We start from the raw sequence: 17,584 nt of genomic DNA, 5'->3' as shown, positions 1-17,584 counted from the left end.
CCACCCTCTGGCAACCACTGATCTGATTTCTGTTCCTGCAGTGCTGCCCGTCCACATTCACAACGAGCCATACAGTACAGCCTCTGTGCTTGGCTTCTTTCACTAAGCGCCACGCTTTTGAAATTCACTGGTATTGTTGCAAGCATCCACAGTTTCCACTCTATGGACATTGTTTCCATTTTTGGCAATTATGAATAGCACTGTTAAAAACATTTGTGAACAGGTCTTTCTACAGACATATGTTTCATTTTTCTTGGTAAAACCCTAGAAATGAGACTGCTGAGCTGTGTGGTAAGTGCATGTTTTAACTTAATAAGATATTGCCAAACTGTGGCTGCACTATTTTGTGTACGTTTCCACCAAACACTATGTAAGAGTTCTAACTGCCACTACCTGACACTGCCAATTTAAAAAAAAAATTAGCCATTCTACTAGGTATGTAATAGAAATCGTTGTGGCTTTAATTTTCATTTCCCTAATGATAAATGATTTTGAGCATTTTTCATGTGTTTATTTCTTGGTTACCATATTTAAGTAAGATCCTTTATGTGAAAAAAAGTTATATTTATTTATTTTTTATTAATTTACAGACTAGGTCTCCTATATCTCCCAGGCTAGTCTCAAGAGTTATTTAAAAAATACTTCTTCCACCTCCATCTTTCTACTCAGACTTGTCATATGATGCTACTTTTTCAGGCAGGGAAATTGATCAAGTAGTCAAGAAGACTATAAATATAGGTTCAAATGAAAGCTGACTTGCCCCAAGTTGCATTAAATCCTACTACTTGTGGGAATAAAGGGAGATAATTTGTTTTTTGAACTCATAGGTACCATATTTTTCCTAGGTCAATATGCATTTAAGAGTTCTTTAAAAAATAAAAATAATAACAAAGTTTATAAAAGAAGCAGAAAGACCTATTATGTTACTTTACAGTATCACTTCAGTATTTCACTTTTGGTAGTTTTTTCCATTTATGTTACAACAATTAACTCCTTTAAAAATTTAATGACAAAATAATATAAGCTCAATACAGAAAATGCAGAAGACAAAAAATTACCCTTAGTCTTACTTCCCAAAGATAAGACACCATATATTATAAATTATTCTCAGGTACAGAATAGTCAACCCAATACCCATCAAGCCTCGAGGCAGGGTCAGGAAGGTGTATCAGTGACTCTGCATTACTCTGTTTAGCAAAGTTCATTTAAGAAGTAGTTATTAAGGGCCTCTTACATGCCAGGCTCCAAGTTAAATGCCAGGGATTCAGCAGTGAACGAAGACAAAGAGCTTACATTCCGGTGGCAGGTCACAGGCAGATATAGACAACGTCATGTGGTGATGAGCCCTACGAAGAAAACCAAGCAGTGCCAACTGTGCAGAGTGCTGAGGGGAAGGAGCAGCGTGCAAGTCAGCTGCCCCTCCTGGGAATATCAGCCGTCTTCAGAGAAACGGTAATGACCACGGCTAACATCAGAGGCAAACACCAAGGACATATGGGCAGGATCAGATGCCAGTGTCTGACATCAGGCAGTGAGAGAGAGAGAGAGCCTCCAAGAAGCTGGGGCATCACCATCTGGATCTGGGAGTGTGACCTTTGGAAAGCCACCTGTTACTCTAAAGCTCAGTTTCCTCATCTATAAAAAGGGCATAATAAAAGATTATCTATCTTATGTGGTTGCTGTGAGATTTTTACTAACAGAAACTATAGTTGAACAACTGACAATGAATGGATAGAATCTGCCAAGAAACAGACAAAAACTATTCTGATATTAATAACCTTTTAAAATTTATTTATTCATTTTCTTTTTAGAGATAGGGTCTTGCTCTGTTGCCCAGGATGAAGTGCAGTGGCACGATCACAGTCCACTGCAGCCTTAAATTCCTGGGGGCTCAAGTGATCCTCCTGCCTCAGCCTCCCAAGTAGCTGAGATTACAGGTGCATGCCACTACACCCAGGTAATTTTTTTCTTTTTTTCGAGATGGGGTCTTGCTATGATGCCCAGGCTGGTCTTGAACTCCTGGCCTCAAGTGATCATCTCACCTCAGCCTCTTGAGTAGGAGGGATTACAAGTATGCTCCACTGTGACCAACTAATATTAACATCTGTTTAATCAGTAAAAAATTATCTACATTATTGTATTGCTGCCTAATTTTACTTTCATCATGTGCAGAGACACAAATTTATTCTTCAGAGGAAAGTATAAGAAAAGGTAAGCAATGACATTAAAAAATATATATATAAAGGGATTATCCTAACCAAATAGCCAACTTTAGTATGAAACAGTAAAGTCCTATGGTAAGAAACGAAGGAGTCCATGAGCTGGAAATCACCACCACCATGCACTGGACAGAATGTGCCCTCCCAGGGCTCAGAGCTGCCCAGTCCATGCAGATCGCAGTAGGAAAGGCGCCCCCTGCAGGCGGCCAAGAGAGAATCCTGATCTGCCTGGGCAGACGGAGGAACCCTTCCTTATCTGGGGTACTTCCTGCCGTTCTGACAGATTTGTGAATTGTGATTCAACAGGTCATTTCTTTTTAAACAAAAGTCTGAATAAATGGCAGAGCTGCGAGCCCCAGGACAAGGCACCTTGCTAAGATGTCAGTAAAGCTGCACGTTCAGACCCTGCCTTTCCTCAGCACAGTCCACAACTGTCACGATCAAGACCCCAGAGGTAAAAGTCCTCCCGATAATGACGTTTACAACAATGTGCTGAGTTGTTCAGGGAGGGCAGAGGATGCTGGCCCTCTTGGGTGCTGTTGATTTTAATCATGGGGTAAAATAATTAGTTCCACACTAGTCAAAATTAAAGTTGCTTTTTTTTTTTCAATTTCAGTTGATTTGTACTATAAATTTTCCTGACTTTTCTTCCCCCTAATTCTCAGGTTTTGATAAAATCATGATGATTATCAGTCTAAGAAAAATTCATGCTTAAATCCTGTAACTCGAAGGCTAAATTTCAGCATCAAAAGAAGATATGATTACATTAACCTAGCTTTTGCTATAAAATGATCTAATTCAATTTGTTCTTTCTAATATTAGCAAGATATATTAGGAATATTTCTTTAATAAAACATAATACAGAATAAGGAATTAATTTTTGGCTTCGTGCTGTAAATTTAACCATAAAATAAAGGTAATAAGCAGCTGTAGTAAGCATTTTTTTTGTTTCAAGAAAAAAATAAAATGAGCAAACTGAAGGGGGAGAAACTAGCCTTTGGAAAGCCAAGGAACACTATCTTGTCCATCCCCAGCACCATCCCGGGGAAGTCTTTTGACCAGACAAAATGAATCCACGTGTGAGACACATCCCACCTGTGCAGGGGGAGGATGCCTTTCGCACAGCTCACTAGGAAGACTGAGGTTCTAGACTCAGCCTGGAATCCCAGGTCACAGGGACTCCACGTCCTGGAAGGTCCGTCCGCTCAAGTGGCTGGTGGGCGGACAACTTTCGACATTTATACCTTGTTCCTCTAGAACCAAAACAGATGTAAGATTATTACTTTGTAATTCACTATTTTGGAACTGCATTCATTTCAACTAAATATCATTTAAAGTTTGCCTTGCTGAACTTATTAGAAACATTTAATGAATGAAGGGAAAACGAAGATTTCAGATGGCATCCAATTTATTTTAGAAAAAACACCTTTAAATCCTTCTGAAAAACATTTTTTACCAAACTAATTTAGAAATGAAAGGCTCATCAGATTCATCAACCAGTAAACCCTCTGCCTCCTAAGATCACACTATAAAGACTGAGGCATAAAGCCAGCGCTGTGTCAGTACAACCTTAGCAGTGGCATGGGTGGCCCCAGACAGACTCCTGGATGCTATTATACAAGTGAGTGAGAACTAGGAGGAGTCTAGACTCAGAATTATTGTTACTTGCCCAAGGTACTGCTTACTCATAGCAAAACTAAGGCCGGTATGATAGACACTTTTCTAGAGAACACAGAAACAAGACAGAATCTTTGTCCTTAAGAAATAAAAAGGCTATGAAGATGAAATTGGTTTTAGCTCTCCTTTTCCCAAATTCATTTATTAATAATTAACATGTTAATTACATACTCCTTTCTATTTATTAAAGCAAGTCCCTATGGCCTTCTCTCTTTGCAAACACTTAGCAAGGATAGTTATTATATGTGCTTGCTTGAAGGTAGAAAAGTACTATTTCATAAAATATACTGTAATTAAACATTTTTACATATTTAGATTGGCTTAATTCCATTTGTTAATTTAATAATTCTGATTTTATAGTATTACTAGACATTTCTAACATATTGCCTTTCTTCAATTCATAGAAATTTTTTTCTTAATCTCTTTAGTATTTCTGATATATTGCCAGGCTTATATTTCTAAAATGTTTCTTGTTCCTTGAAGGCATGTAGTTTGTCTTTTTGTTTTTGTTTCCCTAACGGCTTCCTGAAGGAATAAACTAGCAAGAAGGGATTACATCTGAGGCGGGGAAAGGGCAGCACCAGTGACCATGTGAGTGGTCTCTGCAGCCAGCCCTCCTCAGCAGCCCTGCCACCTCTTAGCTGTGGGATCTGGGTACATTACTTAAGGGCTCAAGGCTTTGGTTTTCTCATTTGCAAAATGGGGACAGCCTTACAGGGCTTCCCAAGATTGGGAGAATGGGCAAGTCAGCCTGGACGTGAATCCTGGCTTGACCATTTAAGTCACTTGTGTATCGTCGCAAAATTGTTTACCTGTCTATGCCTCAGTTTCTTTCTCTGTAGAGTGGAGTAATAACAGCACCTATCATATAGCATGTTGTGAGGATTAAATGAGTTAATACTTAGAACGGGACCCAGGACAAGTCTTATAAACGTTTGTTGTTATTACTAACAATAATTTTGGAGAAGATGCTCCTGACAATAAAATGGTTAGCAAAGAGGTTGTATAGTATCTTCCCCTGAGATCTCTTTAAAAAAGCAGAAACAGAAGAAAGTCATCCAGTTAAGAACAGAAACAGGCGATTCTAATGACCTCTTGGGTGAGGAAGTCTTTCCAGAGACATTAAAACTTCTGATACAAAGATGCAAGCTGAATATCTCACTAATAATGTGATGTGAGTAGTTAATTAAGAAGAGGCAGGAAAAAACCCTTCATTTGTTTAAAAGGACAACAGAGAGAAATGCAAAGGGAAGAGCATTTACTGGATTGAACACCACATGTTACAAGTGTCCTCTCCTGTCCTTCAGTGTTTGCTGAGGAAAGGAGACTCCAAGGGGAAGGCGGCGACTATTTGGATTTGAACATCAGTAGCACCAGGACGCCGATTTTAAGCACACGGCAATCAGACATAGTGCAGGAACCCAGGAGGACAAGGGCCTTGGAGTGGAATGTGGTGGCAATGCCACTCGGGAGAGGAGAGAAGAGCAGTGGGTGCAGGAACACCGGTGCTGCCCGCAGACACTAGAGAGCACTGAGCACGGGACATGCCACTCTTGCTGCAAACTGTTTCCACTACTAACCTACACTCAGGATTTATGCCTTAAAAAGCTCCAAACAAAACACCTTCTTGACTATTTAATCAAACTGTGATGCAGGGGATCCAGTGGGCTGTGTTAATGTAAAAGGTCCTGAGTTGAAGCAAAATTTCGCTCAGAGAACACTGGAATTGGAAGTAACTTCCAAAGTAATAACCCAATGTTCTCATTTTTCTGGAGGAAAAGTAACTCACAGAAAGAGTAAGCAATTTTCCAAGGACACAACGCAGTTTGGATGAGAATTCTGCTGGGCTCTGTGCTTTTCAATTAAGAGTGTTACATGTTCAATGATTCTGGAAATTGAGGGATTTATTCTAACAAGAAATCTACGCTGTAGAAACTACCTTCCCTGCTATTACCTCCTCCAGCATAAGCTCTTCCTTAGTTGTTCACAAGGCTTATCAGACAGTTCAAGACTCAGTTTTCACTTAGTATGAGTGAAAAAAGAGATTCCAAGATTGAATTATTTATGAGTATAGAGATCAATTTTGAAGACTACATGAAGACCTTACGGTTTTAAGGGTTAAATCATAGACCTACAGCCACCCTCAATTCTGAGAACAGGGCTCTGACCCTTGTCCCAATTACATTCTGAGCAAAAGCCTACATTTTCTGTGCCTATCACAACTTACAAACCGCTTTTCCAACTGTCACTAAAGTTTTCTTCTTTCCATGACAGCCAAAAAACCCAGCTGGTGCCCACCATGCCCAGGAGGATGGCAGGCTGGGAGGCTCTCACGGTGGGATGACTCACAGCCCTGCCTCAGCTTGGAGACACTCTGCTACATGTCACGATTAACTGGAGCCAAAAGGGAACAGGCAGACTATGACTGCCAACTGGGATTTAAATTCCTGTGGCTCACGTGGAATTATAACACGGAAAGCTGTTCATGGCATGGTATGAAGGGAACCATGCAAAACACATCCGTCTCTGTCTGCTCTAGCTTCATGCATATAGGTAGGGCAGGAAGAACTACATGAAAAGGGTTGAGAAAAGAATAATGAGAGAGAGAGAGAAAGAGAGAACAGAGTAAGGAAGGAAGGGCATACGGGTAGGGCAGGAAGGACTACATGAAAAGGGTTGAGAAAAGAATAATAACAGAGAGAGAGTAAGGAAGGAAGGAAGGAAGGAAGACAGTTTTCCTAACAACAGAAAGAGCTGGAATGTAAATACAGCAAAGCAATGTAAGGCAAAGAAACAATGGCAGCACTAAAATGTTTAAAATCTTTCACAAGAAATCTTTAAAACACAAGACAATACACTTTTAACTCACTTTTCAGACTGTAAAGTACTATAAATAGAAAGACCAGATTTTCTGAGAAATTCTAGGTGAAAGCAGAGAAGGGACCTGGGCCCCAGTGTGATCCGTAGGCTTCGCGGGCGGGTCTGTGGAACAGATGCAAACGCCTCTAGAAAACACCACGGCTCCCCGACAGGCGACCTGACTGCTGTGGAGGGGTAAACATTTCGCTACAGCTTCCCAGTGGGCACTCAGCACCTTCATTTGGAACATCCCTGGTACTTTTAGAAGTGAGATAACTCTGGGAATTGTGCCAGATTATCTCATTCTCTCCAAATTATCCATTAATGTCTAATTTAAACAGAAGGCGCTAAATTCAAATGTCCTCTTGATAAAAGCAACTTAGAAAAAATACGCACATACACACACACAAAAGGTTAAAAAACTTGATAAAAGGATCATATGTGTATATGACAAAACCATATGTGTGTATGTCGACTTCCAGGCATGTGGAATGTAAACAGTGCGTTTTGGACATGGTTCCACCACTCCCCTACTCCTCCCTCATCTTCCTCTTTGAAAGACATGTCTCCACTTCAGGCTCTGTCTTCCTAAGACTCTCACTGGTGAGGGCTGGGAAACGAGAACTAATGTTTACCTTGGGGACAAACTGGGAGAGGTGTCCTGGGTGAAACCTTTTGGAGCCCCGAGCTCATGGTTCTAAAGGTGACTGCTGAGTGGGAGGAGCAATGTCAGAACACAAAAGGACAAAGCCCAAGTTTTGAGTCAGAAACTTCTGAGGATACAGCTTGTGTCTTTCTATCAACAAGCATTTAGAACTCCACCACAGAGAGAGGGTTACTCCTTTATTAATATCACATGGAGGAAGAGCACTTACTGCAGCGACTGATGCATAAATGCTTAATGAATAGCGACTATAATTATTCTTCCCATCATCATGGGCAACGAAAGGACTGTGGGTTTGCATTAACCTCACAAATCTGTCAGGTAACAAATAATGGACTCTTACAATATGTTTACAATATTAAAATATTGAAGGACTAGCATATTAACAAACTTTCTACAACTTACTGCAATGCATTTTGGAGAGATTTTTTTTTTTTTTTTTACCTTGTGGTCCATACTGGCTCATCTGTGGACCGTAAGTCCCACTTGAGTTACTCTGCTGAAAGCTACTGATTCCAGGATGCATCTGGCCCCCAGGAGAAGGATGAGGCGACATGGAGGGTCCTGTCTGTTGAGGTCCATACTGAGACATCTGCGGGTTTCTTTGTGTGCCTGCCATAAACCCTAAGTAGGAAATAAACACAAACATATAAATGTAGGTGCTTCATAATCTTTGCACACAGGAAAATGGCAATGGAATTGAATGGCAGGTGGAAGGGGAGAAGGGTGGTGCTGCGACATGCCCCTCAAGAAACATCTAAAGACATTTCAAGGGGCTACCTTGGTCCTAACCTGAATTCTCATGAGCGTTCCTGGGAACCCAGTGGACTGTGGACTTGAACGAGGGAAATGGAGAAGGGGAAGGGAAGGCAAGTAGGCTTAACCTGTGTTACAGATGAAGCCGAGACATAAAGCTACAGAAAGAGCTAGAACCCCTGTACTGCAACCCACCAGCCCTGAGGCTGGCACACTGGCAGCCACCTCAGAGCCTTTGCTCGCTTTCTGACCTCTGGCATGCAGGTCTCTGGTCACTCGGAAAACCTGCTCGTCAAGCCCAGGGCAGCAGCCAGCTCTTCCCGGCACAGTGCTGGTTTTCTCCCCTCCGGTCTCCTAGAGCAACAGCTGTTCAACTTGACTCCCAAGCAGCCTGCGGACCTTAGAACACCCGATTCGTACTGGCCCCTACAGGTGAACTGTGAGCAACTGGAGTGTCTGAATTGTATCCTGCTTTTCCCAAACGGAACCATGACTTCCTCCCTGCTCTGCCCAGGGCCACCCCCACCTGTGTAAAGGCACCGTCCTCCCGCAGATGCTCCTGTCAGAAACACAGGACAGCCCCGAGCCTGCTCTTTCCTTCTTCCCTCTATGTGTGACCCATCCATCAGCATGTCCTACTGACGCCACTTCTGACATGGATCTTGAGCGGTTTTGCTTCCACCAAAGCCAGGCCCGGCTACCGTCTCCTCTTGCCCATACACTGCAGCGGTCTCACCCATCTCTCAGCATCCCCATCCCCTACTGTCTTGCTCCTTTTGATTCATTTTCCACGAAGCTGCCAGAATTATCTTTTGGGAATAAAAAAGGAAATTAGAGCATCTCTCTCCACTGCATACAACCCTTCAAGGCTTCCCCCAGAGCTAGAATCAAATGCAAACACATGACTCGGTCCCTGGCCTCTGCGATCTCAGTGGTCTGGCCCCATTTCCTCCAGCTTTCTCTCCCTCTGCGCCCTGCGGAGCTCCTAGAAGACAACAAGCCCTTTCCCTAGAATGCTGTTACCTGCCCTCTGCCCTACTGCCTCCTCCTCATCCTTCAGGCCAGCCTTCCCTGACCACCCAATCTGAAGTTGTACCAACCCTTGCTGTTTGTCACTTGCCTTTCTTCATAGCACCTTTCCTAACCTGTAATCATTTTATTATTGACTCACCATCTCTCTTCTCACTAAAACATAAGCACCCTGAGGGCAAGGATCACGTCTAGGCTCACTGTCGCATCCAAAGTGACTAACAGAGTGTGTGGCAGGCACATAGCGGTTATCAAAATCTATTTTTTTAAATGAATGGATGTTAAATTTCTCATGCATCCAGCAAACTGCTGAGCACACACAGTAGGTGCTTGGTGGGTAGATGTTTCAAAGTGATAAAGAAAACATACCTTTAAATTATGCAGAACTATAATGTCAGGTACATCCACATATTAGGAGTTCAGGCAAATATGAGTGAGTATGCAGAAGGAACTGTGAAATACTCATTTGGACAAAGAGTGCCCCAAATCAACACGTATATCTAAGAAAAAGCTAACCAAATTAGCATACTAACAAAGGGTAGTTTGAAAAGTGACTCCAAGAACCCAGGAGTTTACACTGGTCAGAGCGCACCTGTTACCAGGCAAAGGCTCTGGCTGGAAGGTGGGCAGGTTTCTGCCTGTTCCAGAGACCCTAGAGCAGTAGCTGCCAACAAAAGCCTACAGAGGCAGGCAGAGGGCAAGATAATGCCTAGATCTAAGGTCAGCTTAAATTTAGGAGGTTAAATGGTACATTGTATTTACACAGAAAATGGTTTACATTTCAGTTAAAAAAAAAAAAAAAGAGAGAGAGATCTTTTAACATTGCTTCTAAAGAGATAGATATAAAATAAAAGTAAGCAGAGCTAGTTCCTATTATCCTGTTTACTTTATTTATAAAGATAAGCCTTATGAAATTGGGCTCAATTGGTAGCTCCCAGATATAAATCATCATAGAAAACGTTTGCTTTCTCAAATCTGAAAACAAACAGAAATCAGAGTACTAAAATTACTACAAATGATTGCATCTTAAGATGTTACATGAAATATTTATCTAAGCTTTACTGTAAAATTCTCGAGAGTTTCAGATAGAGTCCTGTTTAATAAAAAATGTGTTTCAATTCCATACAGATTGTGTGGGTCTCTCCGCTACTGTCTTTAAAGAGAATGACTGCTTTTTCTTCATTAGTTAAGAAAACAACATAGGTCTTTTAATTAGCATAAAATCTCATTTCCACTATGAAGGTGTCCAAGCCAAAGGATTCAGAACCTCTGACAGTATACTGTATCTTTAAAGTTACTGTTGCCTCTGGAATACTTGCTATAGGCTTAAGGTTTATTCAAATGAGTTCTAAGAATTCTTACCTGGGCAAGTTATTTTTTATTTCTATTTATTTAGTCCTTAAAAATACCTATGTCACATTCTACTTGAACTATCTAAATTATCACTGGCATTTTGCATAAAATCAAGTTCAGAAGTAGGTGAAACTAAAGCTAATTCAAATGGAACCTGTCACGGCATCCAACACCCACGACTCAGGGACAAAGTTCCATAGGTGTGGAAACCACCTCCTTGCATAGAAATTAAAATCGGAAAGCTAATTTTTCTCCCTGTATACTTTTCCAATGGCACCACTAAAAAGAGCTTCCTGAAAAGTTGTTTTATATTTGGTGAGACACAGCCCTTTCCCTGTGTCCCCTACGACCATGAAAGAAACAGGTGACATATAGCCCTGGCTCCTTTTTAACCTATTATCATCTAACAGCAGTCAACTGGGAACAGAAGGCCTAAATTACCTAGATTATGGTTGTGTAGACATACATAGACCAGAATCTCGCAGGGGAGACTGATATGTAAACAAATATATTACAGTGGCTATTGAATCCACTAGCTGTGTGACTTTAGGCAAATCATAACTTCTGTGAGCCTAAGTTCTCTCATCTAAAGATGAAGACGAGGTTCCTATAAGGATCAACTAAGACAACATGTGGAACTGTTCTATGATGTATAACATCATATACAAAAGTAGGACATCATGATGTTAGTTTCTGGTTTATAAACTGCTAAGAGTATCTTTCAACTCCTGGATACTTCACATATTCAGATGTTTCCAGCTAGAATGAACAAACTAGTTTTCATTTCTACATCTGTTTTTTATTTAAATATCTGGAATTCACATCACTGCAGTACTTGTTGAACTGTATACAAATTTTAAAGGGCTAGAACGGGTATATTATGGGCAGTAACCCTCCCATCCCTGTCTTATACTACACAGTTCCCTTTGCCAAAGGCAAATGGTTTTTCAGTGTATCCTTTTAAAGATATTTTATGATCTGTGGTTGTGTTTTATTCTGTACTTTTCTTATGAGTAAATCTGAACATTGCTTAATAGCTGTTTTTATGTCCTTTTTAAGAACAGTTTGTATCATTTCCCTATTTTTCTAATGGTCACTCTATCTCTTGACTATGAGGTATTTCATCTTGCAGATACAGCTCCTATTACCAAACAGCTGCACGGTTCACCAAAGCTTCTGTATGTGCGATCCCATGGAAATCTGGTCTTTTAGTTTGAGTAAGGCTGGCAGAGGCCATATATTGCCATAGCACAAAATGGTATGATCTGACTTGTATTACTGAAAGCTGATTCTACTGTAATATGCACCTCGAAGAAAGGACTGACAGGGAGAAAGTTTAAATGTTAGAAGGCCAGTTAGGAGGGTAGATAAGTGATGCATAATATATAATCACATTTAAATGCCAGCAGTATTCTACTAAAAAAGCCTTCCATTATGGATATAATTATATTTTTAAAGGTTATTGAATACTGCCATAATCTAAACAAATTGATGAAAAGTTAGAAGACAGAAGTTAGCTAAAAAAGAAGTATTTATACTTTTCATCCTAAATACAGAAACTATGCATGTCTATTATTTGTTTCCTCGTCTATAAAATGGGAACCATCATATCTAACTCATCAGGTTGTATGGATTAAATGAGATAAACATGTAAAACACTTATAAAAGGGCCTCGCACACAGCACACTTTCAATAAATGGTAGCTATTATGAGTATTACACATTCAAAAAAGTGGATCAAGACAGGCAGTGTGGTAGCGACCAGAACACTGGCCAGGACGTGAGTCCTGGGCCTTCTGCCTTTGCTGTGGAGGTTTCAGCCAGTGACTTCACCTTTCCAGCCTCAGTTTCCTCACCTGTTAAAAGAGGGGGGTGGCGCTCACTAGTTGTAGGAGCACTTCTAACTCTAGTTCTCTATGATCCCAGTTTAAACATTTTTCTTTCCTAGGAAATATATAAATCAGGTCTGTAATTTCTATGTATATTTATTTGAGGGCAGTCTTCTGTTTTGTTTCAATCTTTATTTTTGAAGGAAACAAATTTTTAAATGTTTCCCCCAAAATCAGATTTCAACCAAGAATTTTGTACCTATTTATAGTGATACATGTATTTGATTGTATTTTGCTTCTCTTATAAAATTATTATAAAGTGTCAGCTTATAACAGAGTATGAGAATAGAAAAACTGACAGCTGAGAGAATCCAGCTGTATTTTTTAAAAGGTGTGAAAATTTTCTAAAGCCAGCTGAGTTTAGAAAACCAAGCTTTCTAGTAAGGGAAATTTAGGAAGTATAAAATGAATTTCCTATGTATTATGAAAGCATATTGAGTTACTAAATATATTATGGAATTATATGTCCCAAGTAAATATCTAACGTGGGAAAATTCAAACTTTGGACAAAGTACTAAATTAGATAATTATTATTTACATTATATAAAACAAAGTGTCTTAGAAATTTCATATGAAAATACAATTCATATATTTCTTCCATAAGGTAAATATATAGAATGCTTTTTATAAGTGAATTTACTATTTTTGAGTCTTGCATTACATGTACATACTATCACAAACACTTGTAATATCACATTCTAAGTGAAAAGAGGCCCATTTCTGATATGACAAAACAGAGCTGCCCTTTAGGGGGAAAAAAAATTCTATCAAGCAAATGCTATGTCCTCAGAGAGAAAGTAAAGTGAGGGACTAGGAGAAACACACCCACACTCGGGGTTCGTCTGGAACCGGACGTGGGCTGGAGGCTGCCTCTTCCACCTACCGGGCAGGACCCACGGGCTCTTGTATGAAATCATGAATGCACTTCTCACCCTGGCTTACAAGATCGTTCTGAGAGACAAGTATGGAAAACGCATGCAAGAGTGCTTTGCTAAACTGAAAAATACCATGAAAATGCTATACAAAGGCATTACTGTTGCCTTTATAGTGATTCTATGAGCCCTTTATGCATTGTGTGAGTTCCAATCTAAGCTATCAAACTGGCAACTCAATCCACAATAATATTATACAAATCTCCTACCAGCATGCCCCAATTTTACCCTAGCATTCATGGAACTGTGGTAAGAACAAGAGAATATTTTTCAAAAAGCAAAAGATGTGATCCTTGCCCTCCAGCAACTTAAAATTTAGTCAAACAGAAAAACATATTAACAGGGAAAAATGATAAACTAAAATAACAAAGCAACTTACAATTTCGTATAAGATGAAAAACAGTAACATCTTAGTCAACTGAACATTGCTTTCTTTCTCCTTCATTTACTAATCACTCATGAGGTGCCAGATGCAGGGTGATGTTCTGGGTGCTGGGGATATGAACAATGAGCAAAACAGGCACAGTATCTGCCCTCGTGGACCTTAAATTCTGGTGGGACAGACAGATGTCCAAGAAATAACTCAAATACATGAGTATAATAAAAGAAAAGTACAGATGCTATGAGAGTATCAGGAGAGGACCTGATTCAGACTGGGGAAGGAGGAAGATTTCCTTGAAAAAGTCATATTTAGGCCTGAGACCTGATGATGTGTAGGAATGGCCCAGGCAAATCTGGCCAGGTGGCTTCTTAGAAGTGCCACAGGGACAAAAAGATGTCTGACCACTGAGATGGAAGTGCCAAGGTGTGTACTTGGAAGCCAAAGTTCCTGTGTTCAGCTGAGGCCCAGAGGTCACTGGGGTACCCTTTTATTTGGGTGGTTTAACACTGTATCCCTACTCCAAATCCTCACCTAGCCTGGCTACTAAATGTCAACCAACGAGCACCCACACCACAGAAAAGGAGCGTCAACCTGTACCATCCCTGCCCTCTAAGCTTTGAGCACCCCCATCCGTGCCCTGTCCTTTGGCTTTCCTCCTCTCAGAAGGGTCTTGTGCTTGTGCCCAAGGGCGGTGCCCCCCCCCTGGGCTCTGAACACTGCCCTGTCTCTCAGAGATCTGTCACTGACTCTTGGCTGCTTAACAGGGTGAAGGCCAGACTTCTAGCCCAGCACACCAGGCTTTTCAACATCTGCCCTGACCCATCTTCGTTCAGACCCATTTACTTTTCCTTTACAAAAGCAGCTTAATAAATCTGATCATCTGGTTCTTTATCTCATAGTGTATTCAAAAAATCATTTCCAAGGAAAGGAAGACAGCTATTTGAGGAAGGACCGTTTTGAGTAGAAACAACTGACAGCTGACAGCAAGGCAAGAAAGAAAAAAGAGCCTACTAGGCCAGAAAGCACGAATATTTCCACCACCTAAGTATCCGTCAGACGCGTCCACTCTGTTCATCTCCATGGCCACCGCCGTCGTGAGGAGTGTGGGCTCTGCAGTCTGAACGCCTAGCCAAAATGTGGCTTCACCACTCAGTAGTTAGGTAACTTGGGGCAAGTTAGTTAACTGCCAAGCCTCAGTTTCTCCTTCTGAAAATGTAGGTGACAACTGAGTCTATCTTGTGAGATTAAATGAAAAAATGTGTAAGGCACACAACTCAGTGCTGGCAATGCTCAATAAGTAATAGCTACTATTATTCATATTATTTTTAATACAGCCCACCATTTATTTCCTGTCTGAATTACTCCAAGTTTCCAAACTAATCCCTCTTGCCAAGTTTCCCTGCAAACCATTTCTGAAGCCAGAAAGCGCTGTAAAGTCCGTGGATGGTGGGTAGTTCCCAGAGATGCAACGCTACACCTGAGCCTCCTGGCAAGCAGCCCAAGGCCCTCCCCTTGGAGCACATGGCCCTGGGGCTGGGCCTCTCCTCCCACCCCTCCTCTACCAGAGCCAGCTAGAGCTGAGGTTCACTATCCAGAAAGCACTGCCCCTCTCCAGATAACTGGTTCCAGAAATAATTGGCTCAGAAAAGCCAGGCTTGTCAGTTTCAGGCCACTCAACCAACAGCTACAGTACTGATCAGCTCTGATCAGCCTTCCTGAGCTGGCAGATTCCCCACAGTTTGCCAGAGAGAGAGAGAGAGAGATAGAGTGAGAGAGAGAGAGAGAGAGAGAGAGAGAGAGAGAGAGTGTGTGTGTGAGAGAGAGAGAGAGAGAGAGAGAGAGGGAGAGGGAGGGAGAGGGAGAGAGAGAGAGAGATAGAGTGAGAGAGAGAGAGAGAGAGAGAGTGTGTGTGTGTGTGTGTGTGTGTGTGTGTGTGAGAGAGAGAGAGAGAGAGAGAGAGAGAGAGAGAGAGAGAGAGAGAGAGAGAGAGAGAGAGTGAGAGAAACTGAAGACTCCTGTCAAATGCCTGAACAGACTGTCAATGTCAAGAGGAAGGATCTTGACTTCTGTTTACCACTGGATCTCAAGCACCTGTGACAATGATGAGCTTGACAAACATCTATGTAATGGACGAATCAATCCATTAGGTTTTTTGTTTTTATTTGTTTTTTTGGTGGGTACAGTTTAAAGGAAGGCCAGGGTCTAAAAGAAGACTATTCTCTTTCTAGCTAGAAGGAAGAACACTCAGGAACCTGGTCAAGGATAAGGGTGTAACGCTGTTCTGCCAGGGCCTTCTGAGCTCTGGAACTCAGGTGATAAAGCCCAACTGTGGGCAGGATCATTTCAGTTGCCTGGTAGGAGGCTAACAACTTGTCCTAAAGTTCATTCTAAAAATATACTGTGGGCTGGGTGCGGTGGCTCACGCCTGTAATCCTAGCACTCTGGGAGGCCGAGGCGAGTGGATCGCTTGAGGTCAGGAGTTCGAGACCAGCCTGAGCAAGAGTGAGACCCTGTATCTACTAAAAATAGAAAGAAATTATCTGGCCAACTAAAAATATATATAGAAAAAATTAGCCGGGCATGGTGGCACATGCCTGTAGTCCCAGCTACTCGGGAGGCTGAGGCAGTAGGATCGCTTAAGCCTAGGAGTTTGAGGTTGCTGTGAGCTAGGCTGACACCATGGCACTCTAGCCCAGTCAACAGAGCGAGACTCTGTCTCAAAATAAATAAATAAATAAAGATATACTGTGTTAATTTAGATATTTGATTACCATGTGATCATTGTCTGAATTCCATATTCTCTATACCCAATAGCTACAGATGTTATTTAGGGTCATTCTCATATGGATATTAGTATCAATGGAAAATTCCTACACAATTCATTCTTGTTGCATGGCAGAGTAAGTACTGTTAAGTGTAAGTCTAGGAAAAACGCTACTTCAATCACTATTAATAGAGACCAGTATTAAAGACTAAACCAAGAGATACTTTTCTTTTATCAATTAAAAAAAAAAAAAAAAAAAACCCTTCACTGCTAGCTTAGAAAACTGGCCTAACAGAGAATTAGCATTTCTAAAAGGTTTATCTATATTATTATTTGGTAAATGAGTTTTTAAGATTTTCCTACTGTTTTCTTTAGCGTTGTCCTATTTGTGGTTTGTTTAGTAGATATTTTTCCTAGTTTAAAAACATGCTATATACGAATCTCTTATTTGTAAAAAAGAAAATCCTTAGTAAAAGAAAGATCCAATGCTGTCTAAACCTTAGCAGACCCCCCAAAATTTTAAAGCAGCTGATTTATGAAGTCATTATAAACAAATCACATTTTCCCTATAAGAGATGAAACAACGTAGCATATTTTTATGCAGTAGGAATGCAGAACAATTCTTCCCTGGACAACACAGAGATACAGCCTATGTTGAGAAGCAATAAAAATTTTCAAAAACAGAATGAAATTATGTTTAATTTAAAAAATAAACTTAGTCCTTAAAGAGGAGTAGGGGGTAGAAGATGTATAGGGAACAGAGAGGAAGCCCCGAGAACACAAACAGCCAATGACAGGTTGTCAAAAGTCCAAAATTGCCAGTGATGGGTTAAATCAAAGTAATATCCAATGAAAATATATCTCTAAGTTGAAGGATATTATAAAACCGATTTAGAAAAAAAGTAAAAAAGGGAAAGTGTATTGGGGAAATTTCAGAAAATTCAGAAACTGGAAGGAATTTTCATACAGATCTTAGCTTCCAACTGTATATTCTTTTACTATTCATGGGACACAACAAATTATGCAATGTAAGTATTAGAGACTTTGAATCCTGTTGGAAA

General features: G+C 40.7%; 1 protein-coding gene across 4 annotated transcripts in view; it reads right to left on the bottom strand.

The window, feature by feature from the left end:
• Window positions 1–17,584, bottom strand: part of ARID1B (AT-rich interaction domain 1B) — a 397,799-nt gene that overhangs the window by 63,911 nt on the left and 316,304 nt on the right. For all 4 annotated transcript variants that reach the window (XM_045544625.1, XM_045544627.1, XM_045544626.1 and 1 more), the window contains one exon: window positions 7,864–8,043. In XM_045544625.1, the coding sequence (XP_045400581.1) occupies window positions 7,864–8,043 (180 nt within the window). The remainder of the gene's footprint in view (window positions 1–7,863; window positions 8,044–17,584) is intronic.

Source organism: Lemur catta, chromosome 2 (assembly GCF_020740605.2).
Source record: "Lemur catta isolate mLemCat1 chromosome 2, mLemCat1.pri, whole genome shotgun sequence".
In the NCBI taxonomy this organism is placed as follows: domain Eukaryota; kingdom Metazoa; phylum Chordata; class Mammalia; order Primates; family Lemuridae; genus Lemur; species Lemur catta.
Note: the sequence above shows the minus strand (reverse complement) of the source record. Positions and strands in the feature narration are given on the sequence as shown.